Raw genomic sequence first — 16,604 nt, 5'->3', positions numbered from 1 at the left:
CTCCTTGCCTGGGAGCTTCCGGGAAGAGACACACCCAGAGAGTGGGCCCACTCTGAGTCTGCTGCTGCCTGGGCCCATCGCTGTCCCCGACCCTGTACAGCCAGAGCTCTCGGGCACTCGCATTTGGGTGTTCGGACAGGCTGCCCCGGACTTGGGCCCAGTTGCTTGGGTCTCACCTTGTTCGAGCTCTGGGACTGGAAATGATTCCAGAGCCTTGGCTCGAGCTACCCAGAGACCCAGAGCACCCCAGAACTGCTCTGCATGCCAGCCCCACCCACACCCCAGGCCTAGGGACAGGCCGCTGGTCCTCGACTCACAGCCGGGGGTCCGTCTATGTGCCTGGGGCTGATGGTGAGGATGGTGGCACTTCCCAGGGACCACTGGGGGCTGGCCGGTGATGTCAGGAAGTGTCCTGGCCCCGGCCACATGCCCCTATCCTGAAATCTGGGCCTTATAGGGCAGGCACCCTAGGCAGGACACCCCCACACACATGTACACACATGTTGACGCTCACACTGGGCCGATCGCGGTCACCCCTTTTGAGGCACGTGTAGGCGGAGCCGGCGACTCCTTTCCCAGGATCAGGCAGAGCTGCTGTGAATATGGGGGCGGGGACCACCTCCTCTTCCAGAGTCTGGTGACGAGGCGCTGAAACAGAGTCCCCCAAAGCTCATGTCAGTTCCCAGTTCTGTAGGGTGAGAGATCAAGGGGCAGACTTGTGGGGTCTCTCCCCCCGTGCAGGGCCACACCTGGGGGAGCCCATGGTCTCTCAGAGCCTTGGGCTGGGCTGTGCATCGGGGGCACGCAGCTGCCCCGTGAGGGCGGGCCGGGCCTTTCTCCCGACAGCCACAGGAGCCGCCCGTCCTGGCCACCTCGCCCCGCCCACACGCCCCCTGCCCACTAACCTCTGTCGTGTCTTGTTCTCAACTTTCCAGCCAGATGTTTAGTAGTAAACGGAGTTTCTTTCGGATCCACGCCAGCTGGAGACCGAGGTACCCCCTCGCCTGCTCCTCCTGTCCCTGCTCCTCCTCGCCCATCTGCTTTGGGGCTGGAGAGGGGGACAGGATGGACCCAGGGCAAGGTGCATGTGCCTGCCGCCTGCCGCCTGCCTGGGGGGCCCCACAAGCCCCTCGCCTTCCAGGGCGGCCTCTGCCAGATCTGGGGGTATGGGCTTGGCATCTTGCCATCGTCTGCTGGGACAGACACCTGCTGGAGTTGGCACGAGTTCTGGCTCTGCCGCTGATCCCCCAGCCCCACGTGATCTGGGTCATGTTGCTTCCCTTCTCAGGACCTCAGTTTCCTACCCGTGGAATGGGCAGATTGAACTAGAGGCTCTTGGGGGGAGGGGCATCCTTCTGACTTGGACGCATGCTGGCTCCCAGGGTTTGGATCCTGGTGTTCCACCGTTCATCAAACGCCCTAGCAGAAGCCAAAAGAGCCGGTGTGGGTATTCCCTTTGCTCCCCCAGAGCCCAGCCTTACGGCCCTAACACTTGGACCTGCCTCAGACCTGATCCCCCCCGCCCCACCCCCAAGACCCAGTAGAACCGAGACAGGGTGTTCAGGACCTGCAGAGCAGAGGAGCCTTTGGGTGTGATGCGCCCCCTAGAGGAGGGGGTGAGGTCCTGTGCTCACCCAGAGGGGTCCCCACAGGGAACAGGAGCCAGCCAGGCCAGGGGAGCAGGGGAGAGGGGGCAGGAAGCAGGACCCGAGAGCTCAGTGCTGGTGGCCTGGGCTTCCCAGGGAAGATCAGAGTCTGCATGTGGCTGTGCCAGTCTCCTCGGATGGGAGCAGGATTTGTGTGTGTGAGTGTCGGCCTCCTTCCGCCTGGTGCCTTGAGAAGTCAAGATTGTAACACTGTAGCACTGTCATCCATTGTTCATCAATTTGCTGGAGCGGGTACCAGTAACATCTCCATTGTGAGACTTGTTACTGTGTTTGGCATATTGAATACGCCATGGGTAGCTTGCCAGGCTCTGCCATGCGGGTGGGATACTCTCAGTTGCTTGCTGGGCTCTCTGAGAGGGGCAGAAGAATCGAACCTGGGTGGGCCGTGTGCAAGGCAAACGCCCTACCCGCTGTGCTATCGCTCCAGTCTTAGAAAAAAAGGAGGGGTGCGGGGATGCAGCTCAGTGGCCGAGGGCAGAGTTCACATGTGCTAGGCCCTGGGCTCCATCCCTAGACCCTCCCCGCCCCCACCAATAATAAATCAGATAAAAATGCTTTGACTAGCTTGGATCTCCGGGATTTAGGCTTTGGGAACACGCTGAGGGCTCAGCCGAGGCATCTCAGGGCCAGTTGCCCCTCAGTGGTGAGCAGGGGTGCGGGTGGCAGGAGGGGCAAGCCCAGGGCAGGTCAGCACTGCAGCCACTTCCACAGTTGTGTGTATGTGTGTGTATGTGTGTGTGTGTGTGTGTGTGTGTGTCTGTTTCCCCCTGAGCTAGACCTCAGGCAAGCAGTGGACTGAAATTTCATGTGGGAATGCAGACGGTGGCTGGGTCCATGGGGCAGTCAGGGCTCTCCCCGACAGGACAACCAGTGACCCCCAACGCACTCCCCCATTGCTTAGGGCCCTGACACTCGGCTTCTGTCTGTTCTCTACTGCGCACTGAGAGACCTTTGGGCTGAGCATTGTTGTGGGAGTTTTGCCATCACTGGAGGAGGCTGAGAGACTCCTCTAGCCTCCACCCACCAGCTATTAGGAGCACCTCCTGGCAGCCCAAAATATCCCCCCACCCCCATCAAAGACCACTGCCGAGCCTGCACCCCAGTGCCTGGTCCTGCACAGGGACTGTCTCTGAAGCTATCAGCACTGGCTCCAGTCCTGGCCCCGCACAGAGGAGCCTGGGAGGGTAGGGGGGAGGGGATAGTTCGTGTCCCCAGCCTTCACTGAGGGACAGTGGCACGGAGCCCACCCACCAAGGGAGAGGCCGTGGCAGGCTAGCAGGCCCGGACCTGTTGCTCCAAGGCGCTGCCTGTCGCAGGCTCTCTCTGGCTGTCTGCTACTGCAGGTTCCAGAGAGGTGGGCAGGAGCCATGTCCTGGGCCCTGACCAAGAACTGGAATTCAGGGTCACCCCTGGGAAAGCAGGGCCTTCTGACATTGAAGGGGAGCCTTGGCTGGCTGGCAAGTTCCAGAAGCCCACGAGCCGGGCCACAAGTTCTTCTCTCCACTTGCGGGATCAGAGCTAGAAAGGGACCTGTCAGGGCCTCTAGTGCAAGCCCCAGACCCTTCCTCCCTGCTGAGTTCATGCCCTGTCTGGCTCGCCCACTTCTCTCACCCAGCAGTGGCTCTTGTCCCCCGTGTCCACTGGAGCCACGTGCTGGATCAGATCTCGGGAGTTCAGGACCCTGGCTCTGTGTCAGGCCTTCTCCACCTCCCTCTCTTCCTCCCCGCCTTGAAGGAGAGGATGGAGGGAGGGGCTGCACGGACGGGGCTGGTGGGGGGCGGGGTGCTTGCCAGCATGAGAATACCCAGGGCTGGCTCTGGAGAGCAAAGTTTGGGAGCGCCCACCTCAAACTTTGGTTGGAATCTTTGGGACGTGCTGAGGGCTCTGGGCCAGCAAACAGCATGTGGGGTTGAGGGGCCACCCCATCCTTCCCGTCCGATCTCCCTGGGGCCCTACGCCCAGACCCAAACCTCTCCTGGGCAGAGGCTTCGACCTGGGGATGTCCCACATCCTGGCAGCCTTCTGAAGGCGCCCCTGGTTTCGAGATGTCCTTGCGCACCTTGGCTCTGTGCCCTATACCTCATGCTCTGGGCATGGGGGTCCCCAGCTCCCCCCACCTTGAAACCAGACTCTGTCTTCGTCTCAGCCCTTGATCTGAAAGTCCCCAGGAACTGTTCCCCACCACCCTCCCCCCCATAGGCCTCCTTGGAGAGGGGCTGCCGCTCCCCTGAGCTGAGGACCCCCTGGGCCCTGGGAGGAAGGTCATCAGGCTCGGCCGAGTCACATTGGGGGGCAGTGATGACAACAGGGCATGGGACAGGGCGTTTGCTTAGGCCCTGTTCAAACAGCGACAACGTGGTCCTTGACCCTCTTGGACACAGAGTCCCTCTCCAGGTATTGGTTAACCAGGGTCTGTCCCTGGAACCCGAGACCTCCCAGACCTGACTGGGGGGCGGGGTGGGGGTCAGGGAACAGAGTGCACCCATGTGCTGGCGTGTGTGCAGCGTGCAGAGGTGTGGAGGCGCAGGTCCTGGCAGCACGCCAGCCCGGAGGCAGACACAGAGGACGGGGCAGAGGCTTCCCTGGGGACGGCGCGTGCCTGGGATCCCCTCAGAGGCCGCGGCGGCTGACTTCCCGGAGCCAGCTGGAATTCCGTCGTGCTTTGTCTACACAGCCGTTCCATGCCCTCACCGGACCCACCAGTCACCTGTCTCTGCAGGGGGGGAGGAGGAAGGCAGGACCGGTTTATGCACATGTACATGCAATGTGGTCACAGGCAGGCAATTAACACATGCGTAGGTGGGAGCAGCTCCCACACCACACACATACGCACAGGCATCACACAAGCCACATACACAGCACACACACACACCACACATGCACCATTGATCACACCACGGCTCTGTGTTCAGTGAGCAGCTGAGGTACACATACACACCACACACATATACAGAAACCACACCCCTCCCACACACCACATACATGTACCACATACATACATGCACAGCACACAGAGATGCATACTACACACCCAAAAGCACACACATATACATATCATATACCACACACACTACATACCACATACATGAACACACCGCATGCATGTATGTGGTACATACATACCACACACGTGAACATATCACACACACACCATATACAGATACATACCACACACATATACATACAGACACACATATATGCACACCATATGCCACACACATGAACACATCACACCACATATACCACACGTGTACTATTGATTGTACCACTGGCCCTTTGTTCAGTCGGTGAGCAGCTGAGGCACATACACAAAGACAACACACATACACAAATGCACCACACACATGAACACACCACACATGCAAACACCACATACAAAAACCACATACACTACACAGAGATATATACCACACACACCCAGACACACACACCACACACATATACATATCATACACATACTACCCACTCCAAATACATACCACACATTCACGCCACACATACTCACACACACACACACTCACACATACACACACCCCACATGCACCACTGAGGACACCACTGGCCCTATTTTTGTTCATTGAGTTGCTGGGGTACACACACACACACCACATCCACATACCACACACTCATATGCCACAGACATTTCACACCACGCACACACACCACACTCACACCACACACTCACACACAAACACTACCTGCACCAATGAGAACACCACTGGCCCTATTTTCACTCAGTGAGTAGCTGGAGTACACCCCCCACACACACACTCACACACCGCACACTCACATGTCACACACATTACACACCACACAGCACACACAAACCACACCCCATGTACTGTCCATCAGTGAGCAGCTGGGCCCTCTGTGCAGACCAGGAGCGCGTCTCCATCCGCCGTCAGCCTGTCTGTGCCCAGGGATGCCCTCCACCTCCGCCCAGCCTCCCGGCCCGGCCCCGCTGTCCCCCGTGTGTCTCTGACTCCTCTCGTGGGGCTCTCTGGCCCCTTCCACTCTGATCTCTGTCTCCTGTGCACCCCGTATCTGTGTGGGTGATGAGGGGCGGGGGGTGGGGGTGGGAGCTGCTCGGAGAGTCAGGGCCCCCTTCCCTCGCCCTGGCCCCCTCCTGGGGAGCCTCCCCTGACTGGAGCTGGAGCCCCGCAGCCTCCAGCCCGCCCGAGTCAGCTGTGCCTCCCGCTGCCCCGCCCCAGCTCCAGCTCACCTGAGCCTCCCCCGCCCATCCCCCTGCCAGCAGCCGCATGGGCATCAAAGACCGCATCCGCATGGGCAGCTCCCAGCGACGGACAGGCCCCTCCAAGCAGCACCTGGCGCCCCCGCCTGTGCCCACCTCCCCCAGCAGCGAGCAGGTGGGCGAGCCCACCAGCCCCGCCAAGGTGCAGAAGAGCTGGAGCTTCAACGACCGCACCCGCTTCCGGGCCTCTCTGAGGCTCAAGCCTCGAGTCTCCACCGAGGGTGAGTCCCCGGGGAGCCGGGGCCCAGGACCTGCTGTGGGTGGCAGGGGGCTGGGAGGGAGCACAGACCGACCCTCGTGGGGCCTGTCTTCCGGCCTGTGAAATGGGCACCCCAGCCCCTGCTTTGCTGGCTCCAGGTGCTTGGGAATCAAATGAGAGTCAGATAGTAACTGAGGACCCAGTCTGGGCCATCAGGTTGCTGGGGTTTGCCACTTACCCGGAGCCTCAGCCTTCCGGGCCTCATTCTCCTCAGCTGTCAAATGGGGACAATGAAAGCGCCTAGTCCTGAGGATTTGCAGAAGGTGAAGGGAAAGGTGGAGGGGCTGTGCACGCACTCGGCTTGCCCGCTGCAGCCCTTGGATGCACCCTTGTGTGCTACTCAAGAACAGCTGTGTCCCGAGGCCCTGCCCCACCCCCAAAGGTCCTGAGAATAAGCTGGGGGGTATAGTAGTTGTTCACGAAGAGCTATAGCGTTAGCTGCGTTGGGAGGAACCAGAGCACACACGAGCCCTGAGCCCACGTGGGATGGGCGAGATGGTTTCTCCCAACATCCCTGAGAAGCAGGTCCTATTTCCGGCCCCATCTGTCAGATGTGGAGACTGAGGCCTCAGACTTGTGAGGGACGCAGCCGGCCCCCTCCAGCAGCTCCCACCCCATGGCCTCTGCTCCTTGCCGCCAGCCCTGCCTGCAGATACGGTGCTGGGAACTTGGCGGGGGCTTTTGAACCAGGGAGAAGATTGTATTGTTTTTCACTCTGGTCTGCACTGTGACGGACTGGAGCGATAGCACAGCGGGTAGGGCGTTTGCCTTGCATACGGCCGACCTGAGTTCTATTCCTCCTCCCCTCTCGGAGAGCCCAGCAAGCTACCGAGAGTATCCCGCCCACACGGCAGAGCCTGGCAAGCTACCCATGGCATATTCGATATGCATATTCGATATGGCGCATTCGATATCCACTATAGTGCAGTGCTGTGCTGCACTGTGACTCGGGTGAACCCTGATTCTTCCTGGGCTTTGGCGTCTCCTCTGGAGGACGAGAGGGCTGACCACGTGCCCACGGAACACTGCCCCCTTTGACGTGCTTTGGGCCCGGCGGGGGAAAGTGAGGGCAGACAGGGCCTTCAGAGGGGGCCAGAGGCCCCTCTGCTTGGGAGGGCGGGGACCTGGCCACGCTGCCGCTGTCGGTGTGTCTGCCCCACAGTGCTGCTGGCTGGCCACCTGGGCTGCCCCGTCCCGGAGAGTCACAGCGCCCCACGCACCAGTCTTGGGAGGTGCTATTCCCCCGCCCCCAGCCCGCTCCCGGAGCTGGGACTGGCTGGTGCCTGGGCCTCCCCGCGCCTCGGGCCCGTGGGGCCAGGAACACACTCAGTGTGAGGCTGGCACCAGCCTCAGAGAAGTTGTTTCTCGCATCTTCTCCCCTGGGGCGGTGCTGAGAGGCTGCCGGTAGCTCAGGGAGGAGACCGTGTGTGACCCTGCAGGGGCAGCAAACACCTTTACTTTGGGGCTCACGGGTCCAGGTGGGGCCACTGGTCTTCCTTCAAAACTGTGTGCATTTTGCCGCCGTCAGATCAGACGTGCCCTTGTGCAGCTTGTTCCAACCCTAGGCCCCTGGCTTTGGGTTTCCCCTGCTGACCACAGGGCAGGTGACATGCGGCCAACTGGGGCTGTCGGGCCTGGGGGAGGGCAGCCAGGCAGATGGCAGCCCGGTACCCCGGGGTGGGCAGGGGGGACGTTGGTTCTGGGTCCTGCCTGGCTCTGTCTCCCAGGCAGTTTCGAGTCTTGGGCTGATCCAGCCTTCGGTGTGGGGAGGTTGAAAATGGCTCTTTGACTTCCCAGAGGGCCCCTCGGAGGATGTGGCCGAAGAGAAGAGCTACCAGTGTGCGCTTACGGTGGATGACGTCATGCCCGCTGTCAAGACGGTCATCCGCTCCGTCAGGTATGTGGAGGCCTGATGGCCCTCTGCCCCCTGCAGGGAGACTAGGTGGAGTAGGCGGGCAGGGCCTGGGGCGGGGGTGGGGGGAGGTGGCATGTGACTCCCCAAGGGTTGGTACTTGTTTACCGTGTTGGGGGGTTACCAGGCTGGGCAGTGGGCACAGCTGCCCTTCACACCCCTCCTCACAGCGGGCACACTGCCCTCCCCGTTCCCTGACTCACAGAATGCCAGGCTCGGCTCGATTCTTCTCTCGAGCGCCTGGCAGCCGTGCCTGCCTCGGTCTCCCTGGTCTCCGCCCCACTTCCTCCCCAGGGCTCTCACGTTCTCTCCTTGGATATCTTGACCTTTGCCTGGCTGGCCCCCGGTCCCCCCCTAGAGCCGCGCCCCTCAAACCACAGGTCACAGCACTTAGCAACCCACTCAGTGTGATCGATGCTGTGGGCCGCGGCGAACACTGGCCGGGAAGGAGCGTTCCGGGCGTCAGGGCTCCCTGCTGGGTGCCCGGGGCTCCCTTCTGTTGTGTACTCAGTGCAGCCTCCCGGGCGCGGTCCCTTTCTTACAGTGAGTTGTTTAGGTTTTCGAATTTCAAGGAATTTATACTGCACAGATGTCTCCTCACTTAGTCAACTGATGGTGATTTTGGTTAAAGAAGTTTGAAGAAGTTTGAACGGTGTGTCCCTCCGCTCTACTGGGTGTATTGTTCTTCCTGCCTTGGCAGTGACGGGAGGCTCAGGGTCCCCTGTGCTCTTAGCCATCGTCCAGCCCTGGATATGGCCCCCAAACCCCTTGGCCCAGAGCCCTGAGCCCTTAGCTCATGCAGCCACAGCCTTAACTTCACCGTGACCTTCCCTGCTGTTGCCCTACCCCAGTGGGGAGTGGGGGAGGGGGTCCTTCCTTTTACAATCCAGTCAGCTGCACCCCCTCTCCTCTCCCACCTCCCTTTTCACCTCCGATCTTCCTCCCAGTGAGCAGAGTTGGAACACAGCACTCGGTCACCTCTGGCTCTGGTCTCTGCTCCTGGGCCATCTGCAGGCTCCACCCACCCAGCACGCCCACCCCTGTCTCCTCCTGTGTCCCCCACACCACACAGTGGCTTCACGAGCCACGGGCTCACCGAGGGCATGTGCCTCATCTGGGTCTCCGCCTCCTTTCTGCCCAGTTGCTCAGAGGGGTCCCACAGCTCCAGCCCACCCAGCGCCAACCCAGGCCCCTGCTCAGGACTCCGCCCTCCCCAGGCAGTGCTCCCCACAGGCTGGGAAGGCAGCTGGACCCACGTCTCCGCCCCACCCCCAACCCCACACTCCCCCCTGCCCCATCTCTTCCAGGGATCCCCTTTCTTCCCGAGGCCAGTTTCTTTCCCCGCATTCTCACCCCTGCCTTCATGTCCTTCCGTGCTTCTCTGCACTGAGCTGGGAGCCTCCCTCCACCCCCTTGCTCTTGCCCTGGGACTGCAAAGTGTTGCTCTCAACACTCACCCCCTTCTCATGCTCCTCCCCACGTCCTCCCCAGTCACCCTTGTCATCCCAGAAATTGTCCCTCCCCCTCCCCCAAAAACCGAGGGTTGGATCTCAGACCCCCGGGGCTCCCAGGGTGCATCCTGACAAGCCTGTGTGGAGGGAATAAAAACTGTCTCTAAGCTGCCTGCACGGTCTTCACAGCCGCCTGCCCTGGGTGCCCCTGAGCAGAGAGAAACAGCCGGTTCCTGTCCTCCCAGGCTAAGGCCATTGCAGATACGGGCACTCGAAGAAAAAACAAACTGATGGCAGGGGAGGGTGGGCACCAGGAGACCTGCGGGGGCACAGTGTGAGATGGCCCAAGCAGTACCATCTGGAGCTGGACAGGGCAACAGTGACTGGGAAGGGGTCAAGAGCAAAGACTCCCGGGGCCGGAGTGATAGCACAGCGGGTAGGGTGTTTGCCTTGAATGCGGCCAACCCGGGTTCGATTCCCTGCATCCCATATGGTCCCCTGAGCACCGCCAGGAGTAATTCCTGAGAGCTAGGAGTAACCCCTGTGCATCGCCGGGTGTGACGCAAACAAACAGACACAAAAAAAGCAAAGACTCTCGTGTTCAGGTGTGGGGCTGTGGTGCCGGGGAAGAGCACTTATATACGTGAGACTCTGAGTTCCATTCCCAGCACCACTTCCCCCCACCCACACCCCAAAGCATCGGCGCCTCCCTGAGAGCCCGTCCCCCACAGAATCCTGAAGTTCCTGGTGGCCAAAAGGAAATTCAAGGAGACGCTGCGACCCTACGACGTGAAGGACGTCATCGAACAGTACTCAGCGGGACACCTGGACATGCTGGGCCGCATCAAGAGCCTGCAGACTCGGTGGGTGTCCTCTGCCCTGGGCCCCAGCACCTGCCCAGGTGGGAGCCTCACGAAGGAGCCCTGGGCGCCCCCTAGAGGCCACGTAAGCTGGGCTTCCTGCCTGCGTTGGCAGCACCTACATATGTGGCATTGAGTGGTTGAGCGTATAGGTGCCTTGCTTGCTTGTGCCCTGGAATTTGATCAGTGGCATCGTTTGGACCCCAAACACCACGGGGTGTGATCCTGGTGGTCCCTAGGCACTTCCAGATGTGTGTCCCCCATCTCCTGCCAGCATACACACAGCTGTGTGTTCTATTTTGAGAGGCTCACCGAAGGTCCCTAGGTGCATCATTGAGAATGGCCTGCAAGGGAGCGAAGGGAGAAGCAAGGAGGTCAGCCAGGAGGCTGCTTCGGAGGTCTGAACAAAGATGATGGGGCTTTGGGCAGGGTTACAGCACCAGCAGTGCGGAAAAAATGTTTGGATTCTAGATTTTTTTTTTTTCCATTTGTTGGGGGAGGATTTGTAGCATACCTGGCAGTATTCAGGAACAACAACTGACTCTGGGCTCAGTGGTCACTCCTGGTGGTGCTCAGGGAATCATATGTGGTGCTGGGGTTGGCTGCCTGCAAGGCAAGTAAGTAAGTGCCTCACACCCCTGCACTGTGTCTCCAGCCCCCAGTTGGATTTTCTGATGGGCTTAAGAGAAAGAAAGAGAAGCCAAGATATGTGACCTGAGCAAGAGGGAAAGTTACTGTTTACTAGCAGGGAGAGAGCAGTGAGTAGAATTTATTTCCCTCTGTAGAGTGGGCCAAGTTGGCTTTGTGGCACCCATCCACATCTAAGGGGGTGGCTGTTCTGACAGAAGTGCTGCACTGGGCGAGAGGTCCAGACCTGGGAAGAGATTTTCTGCAACAATGGATAGGGCAGCATTTTCCAAAGTGGACAATACCTTAGGGCGGGTGTGGGGGTGGGGTGGGGTGATGGCTCTGGAATGATAAGAGGGCAAAATTAGTAACTTAGGTTACTAATTAGGCAACATTAGTAACTTAAAGTTGCAGAGAGGGGATTACTTTTTATTTGTTTGCGTAAACCAGGCAGGTTTATCGGGAAGGATCTGAGTTTGGGCTTATCAGGGACCTCTTGCCTACGGGATCAATTCTCTGAGATGGGATGGTAAGCCAGGGCACTGGACCCTTCTGTATTGAGGAATGGACCATCTGGAGTGGAAGACAGTCAGTGAGAGTAGATAGAGAAGAGGTCCCAGCAGTGAGGTTTGGTCCTTAGATACTTAGAGATTGTGGAGAGTAAGGAGGCTGAGGCGGAGTGGTCAGGGAGAGGATGGTACTGGGGATCCAAATGGACACAGTACAGGGAGAGGGGCTTCCGGTGAGCTGAGCACTGTCACGGATGCAGCAAAAGGACTGAGAGTGTGGCGTGGGATTTAGCATCCTGCAGGACATCTAGGACCTTGAGAGTAGTAGTGCTGGAGAAATGGTGGTGGGGTGAAAGCTGGAACTGGATAGGTTTAAGGGAAAGGGAGGAGGGCGGGTGAAGATGGGGGTAGAGGTGACTCTCTCAGCACTGTGCCATGAAAGAGAGCAAAAATATCAGGCGCCCCAGCTCCAGTCTCGTCCACCTATCTCACATTTCTGCTGGTACCCATCCTTTTTCCCAGGCAAGCATCTGCCTTCCCATCAGATGGAGCTTTTACTGGTGGTACTTTGTGCGGTCGGTCAGCTTTGCCTGGCTGGTGGGAGCAAACGGCTGGTCCCCCAGCAGCTGTCTCCGTTTGGCGGAGGTCCCTCCCACTGTCCCCTTCTGTTGTGCAGGCCACCTGGACTTAATGTGGAGAAGCTCTTTGTCATTCCTACTTCTCCACAGGGTGGACCAGATCGTGGGCCGGGGCCCTGGGGACCGGAAGACCCGGGAGAAGGGCGACAAGGGGACCTCAGACACCGAGGCGGTGGACGAAATCAGCATGATGGGACGCGTGGTCAAGGTGGAAAAGCAGGTGAATGTGGGACGCAGTTCTGTGGGCATGGCAGGGCTGGTTGTCCAGGGCCATGAGGACCAGTTCAGAGCTTCAGCCTAAAGCACCGTTTGTGTGGGCGGAGCAAAGGCAATAGATAAACATCCCCTTCCTGGTGATAGGCTCTCCATAAACCCACGTCTTCCAGACAAGCCTCCCCCACCCGCAGGTTGCTACAGCCCCACCTACTTCACTTGGTCCCGCCTCATCCCAACCAGTCATGACTAAATTTCACTCCCGGGACTGAAATCCCAAATTCTCAGCTTCGTTCCATCCTATGCTAGCCAAGCTCCAAATTCACCCCCACCCTCAAAAGCAATTTGTCCCAGAAATCCTGCTCCCCAGAAAGCTCCGCCTCCCGGGCGCCCTGCCCCCACCAGTGCCCCCCCCCTTACTTAAGCCCCGCCCCAGAGGCTCCGCCCGTAACCTGCCGTGCCATTGGCCACACCGCAAAAGTCCCGCCCATAATCGCCCCACCTCCAGAAAGCCCCGCCCACTCCAACCTGCCGCTCCACCACTAGCTCCTCAAATCCCTGCCTACCATTGCCCCTCCCCCAGGAGGCCCCGCCTATTCCACTCCCCCACTAGCCCTGTCCCTCAAAGCCCTGCCCATTATGTCCCCGCCCACTATTGCCCCGCCCCCAGCCCGTTCTCCCTCAGCCTTTATTCCAGCCCAAGCCCTGGACTGGCCATGCCCAGCTTCCAGCCTTGTCCCGTCCCCAGGTACAGTCCATCGAGCACAAGCTGGACTTGCTGTTGGGCTTCTACTCACGCTGCCTGCGCTCTGGCACCTCGGCCAGCCTGGGCACCGTGCAGGTGCCCCTCTTCGATCCCGACATCACCTCCGACTACCACAGCCCGGTGGACCACGAGGACATCTCCGTGTCCGCACAGACGCTCAGCATCTCCCGCTCGGTCAGCACCAATATGGACTGAGGGGCTTCGCAGGGGCCGGACAGCACTCTGACAGCCCCTCGGCCTGGCGCTTGGACCCGCCCTCCGAGGCCTCCGCACGCGGCCCTTACTTGAACTCGCTCCCTCGAGGGGAGAGAGGCCACACGCAGTATTGACCTGCCTGGGTGGGCGAGACACCCGCTGCGGATGCCAGCGACCCGTCCCACTTCGGGAGCGTGAGATGCCAGGCCACAGGGGAGGAGCAGCATCGGCTGCCCCGGACCGCCCGGGCCCCAGTGCCCTGCCGGTTCCATCTTCATCAAGACCCGCCCACCACGCCCCCTGGCAGGGCCGCTGCCCGGGGAGTGGGAGTGGGACGCTGGAACACTAGCGTGCTGAGATCCTGGGCCTGCACCCAGCGTCCAGCGATGCAAGGAGAGGTCTCTGGCCAGGCCATGAAACAGGGCAGGGAAGGCCTCAAGCCAAGGCCCCGCCCCACATAGGGGTGGACCCAAGGTGCCCCTACAGGTACCCACAAAGCACAGGAGCCTGCCCCGGGGCAGGTGGGCACCATATATGCAAACTATGTTAAATATGCAACACTGGGGACCCCCATGGGGTCCCTCTGCCCCTCCCCCATTGGGAGCCGGGCCCCCAGCAGTAGCTGGTCTCAGGCTGCTTGGCCATACCCCATCCCTGTTCCTTCGCTTATCACCTCCTCCCCATCCAGCATGGGGCCTGATCCCCCCTGCCCCAGCCTCCCCAACGGCAGTGCCTGGGCCTTTCTTCCCACTTGCGGGTGTCCCCTCCTGCTGAATGTCCACTCTTCTCTATGACCCTCTGGACACCTTCGGCAACACAGGCTTCTAAATTCACCCACAGACCTCTGACAGGGAATGCTCCTGGGGTCACACCAACACGCCCCTGCAGCCCTCGAGCCACAAGAAGTCTCACTCATACTGGGGTGCTCTGTCCACACCGGTGTGGAGGCGGCGCCGAGCCCCTCCCCTGCCCCGGCCTCAGCTGCGGAGGCAGCAGGCTGACCTTGAGTGCAGCACGAGGGAGCTGTGCGGTGACCCCACGCCTCTCCAGGCCCCTGCCCAGAGCTGTCCCCACCCCCCCTTCTCAAGGAGCCCTCATGCTGCATCTGCCCGCAGGGGGCCTCCTGGGGGCCCACAGCACAACTCAGGCTCAGGCCTCTGGGGCTTGGGTGGCACTTGAAGGAGCCCAGGCCCTTCCCCAGGGCGCCCACGAGCCCGCTTCTCCTAGGCTGCCCCTTTCTGGGCCCTCCGCTCCCAGGCAGAGAATGACTCACCCAGCAGCTGCCCTTGGCCAGGCAGCAGGTGCCCCTGGCCCGCACAAGCACTGTTTCCCCTCCTTCCACACCCCTGTTCACTTCAGTCGGCAGCCCCCACCCCATGCTAGTGTAAGCCCCACATCTACTCCAGGCCCCAGCACCCCTTTGGTACCCCAATTCCATCCCCTCTGTCTTTTCTCTACAGAGCCAATGCAGGTGTCTGTCGGGAGGGTGGTGGATGGGTGGTGGCCCTCTGTGTGGAGGGGGTGGAGAGGGGAGGGGGCAGTGACCCACAGCTCAGGCCCAGCTCCTGCATTGTGTGGCTGGGGCGTTGCATGCACCAGCGCCGGGCCTGGGCTCAGATCTCAAGCAGTCCTGTGGTGCCCAGCCTCTGCCCCAACATGTCCTTTGCATGTGACCATCATGCCTTTGATGAAGCCTGTTCTGGCTCCTCCCACCCCATCCCTACTCTGTCCCCAGAGAGCCATCTCTCCAGCCCTTCAGAATCAGCTGTGGATTGGGGCAGGAGAGTGGGATCACCCTATGACCCAGGGAGTCTCGGGAAGATGCCCCCCTTCTACGATTGAGGACCCCCCACCCACAACCTGTTTCTCAGATATGCAAGTACCTCACTTTGTTAACTTATTAACTTATTGGTTTCATTAAAGTTTTCAGTAGGAGGTGGTTGTTCTTGGTTGTTGAATGACTGTATGTTGTGCCAAGTTTCAGATCCCCAAGTCCACACACAATAATGCAAAAGCAAAGGTCTGAAGAGGCGGTGCATCTGACCGATAAAAGGATCTGTTAAGTCCTTGAATGAAGCTTGTCAGGGAGTCCCTGAGACCAAACTGGGCCAGGGGATGTGGCCACCAGGCTGTTGCTGATAAGGTTAGGAAGCACGGGAGGGAGCCAGCAGTCAGCCAGGGTTCACAGGGTCCCAGTGCCAGGATCACAAGGCAGGGTGCAGAAGGCTACTTTTGGAACGCAAAGACAGCGGCTTATGAATTGGCACTGCCCATCCCTTTGAGACACTCAGTACCCACACACACACCAACCCACAAGTGTCTGGATGTCTTAAAGAACCAGAAGCTCCCCCTAGGAAGGTGAAACTACCCTGCACAGAAGTGAAGATACTCTTTCTAAAAGAGGAAGACACGAAGACCCCCCTCCCCCATTCAACACTTGGTGTCCATCTCCAGGGTTGCTCATTAACTCCATATTTGGGTGGTGTTGGTTACCTGATGAAGCCGCAAACAGTTCTAAACACCAAACTGTAAAGTTAGCAACCACAATCTTTATATAAAAGTAAAGTAGGGAAGCACAGAGAGAAATTGCTTAAAACATCCCCACTCCTATGCACCAAGCCAGAAATAAAATATGCATAACTGTATAGACCTTTGATAACTGGCCATAGTGCTATAGTGTGTCCATCCATCCAACCAACCATCCATCCATCCATCCATCCATCCATCCATCCATCCATCCATCCTCTCTCCCACTGCCCTTGCATGTTTCCTTTGGGACTCAGCTGGCTCAGGTTTTTCAGATGGGGGAGTGACCCCCATGACCTTTCCTGAAGGGTCTGCTCTTAAGTGGTCCTGCATGGTTTTAGGGGCCTGAGCTTTGACCTAACATTTATCTTTGCACCTGGAAGGACCATCTGGGACATAGAGAATCCCCCAGGCTCCTGACTTAGTCTCCCTCCCTCTCACTGTATAGCAGCACTGAGATTTCCCCTTGGTGAGGAGGATCAGCCAGCCAGTACATTAATTCTTTCTTTGCCTATTGATTTAGTGGCACAAGGAACCCCAAAGATCAGTTACATGCTCTACTTACAATTCAGTGAAAAATGTGTTGCTTCCCTTCTTCCCTCAAGAACTCATTCCTCCTAACTGGCAGAGACAGATGTTGCAGGGATAAGAAAGAGAAATTTTGTGAGTGGGTTTAATAAGCTAAATAAAGGTCACCCAAAGACATTGGGGGGTGGGGAGGGCATCCTT

The 16,604-nt window shown here is 59.2% G+C and overlaps 1 protein-coding gene across 3 annotated transcripts in view; it reads left to right on the top strand.

Annotated features, from left to right (window-relative positions):
- The window catches only part of KCNQ4 (potassium voltage-gated channel subfamily Q member 4), a 55,361-nt gene extending 40,077 nt beyond the window's left edge, over positions 1-15,284 (top strand). For 2 of the 3 annotated variants that reach the window (XM_055140455.1, XM_004614209.2), the window contains exons 10-14: positions 5,920-6,140; positions 7,976-8,075; positions 10,273-10,404; positions 12,266-12,395; positions 13,137-15,284. In XM_055140455.1, coding sequence (XP_054996430.1) covers positions 5,920-6,140; positions 7,976-8,075; positions 10,273-10,404; positions 12,266-12,395; positions 13,137-13,349 — 796 coding nt within the window. In that variant the 3' untranslated portion in view covers positions 13,350-15,284. Of the gene's footprint in view, positions 1-935; positions 993-5,919; positions 6,141-7,975; positions 8,076-10,272; positions 10,405-12,265; positions 12,396-13,136 lie in introns of all 3 variants that reach the window. The other variant, XM_055140454.1, reaches the window with a different exon arrangement.
- The last annotated feature ends 1,320 nt before the right edge of the window (positions 15,285-16,604 follow it).

Source organism: Sorex araneus, chromosome 5 (genome assembly GCF_027595985.1).
Source record: "Sorex araneus isolate mSorAra2 chromosome 5, mSorAra2.pri, whole genome shotgun sequence".
In the NCBI taxonomy this organism is placed as follows: domain Eukaryota; kingdom Metazoa; phylum Chordata; class Mammalia; order Eulipotyphla; family Soricidae; genus Sorex; species Sorex araneus.
Note: the sequence above shows the minus strand (reverse complement) of the source record. Positions and strands in the feature narration are given on the sequence as shown.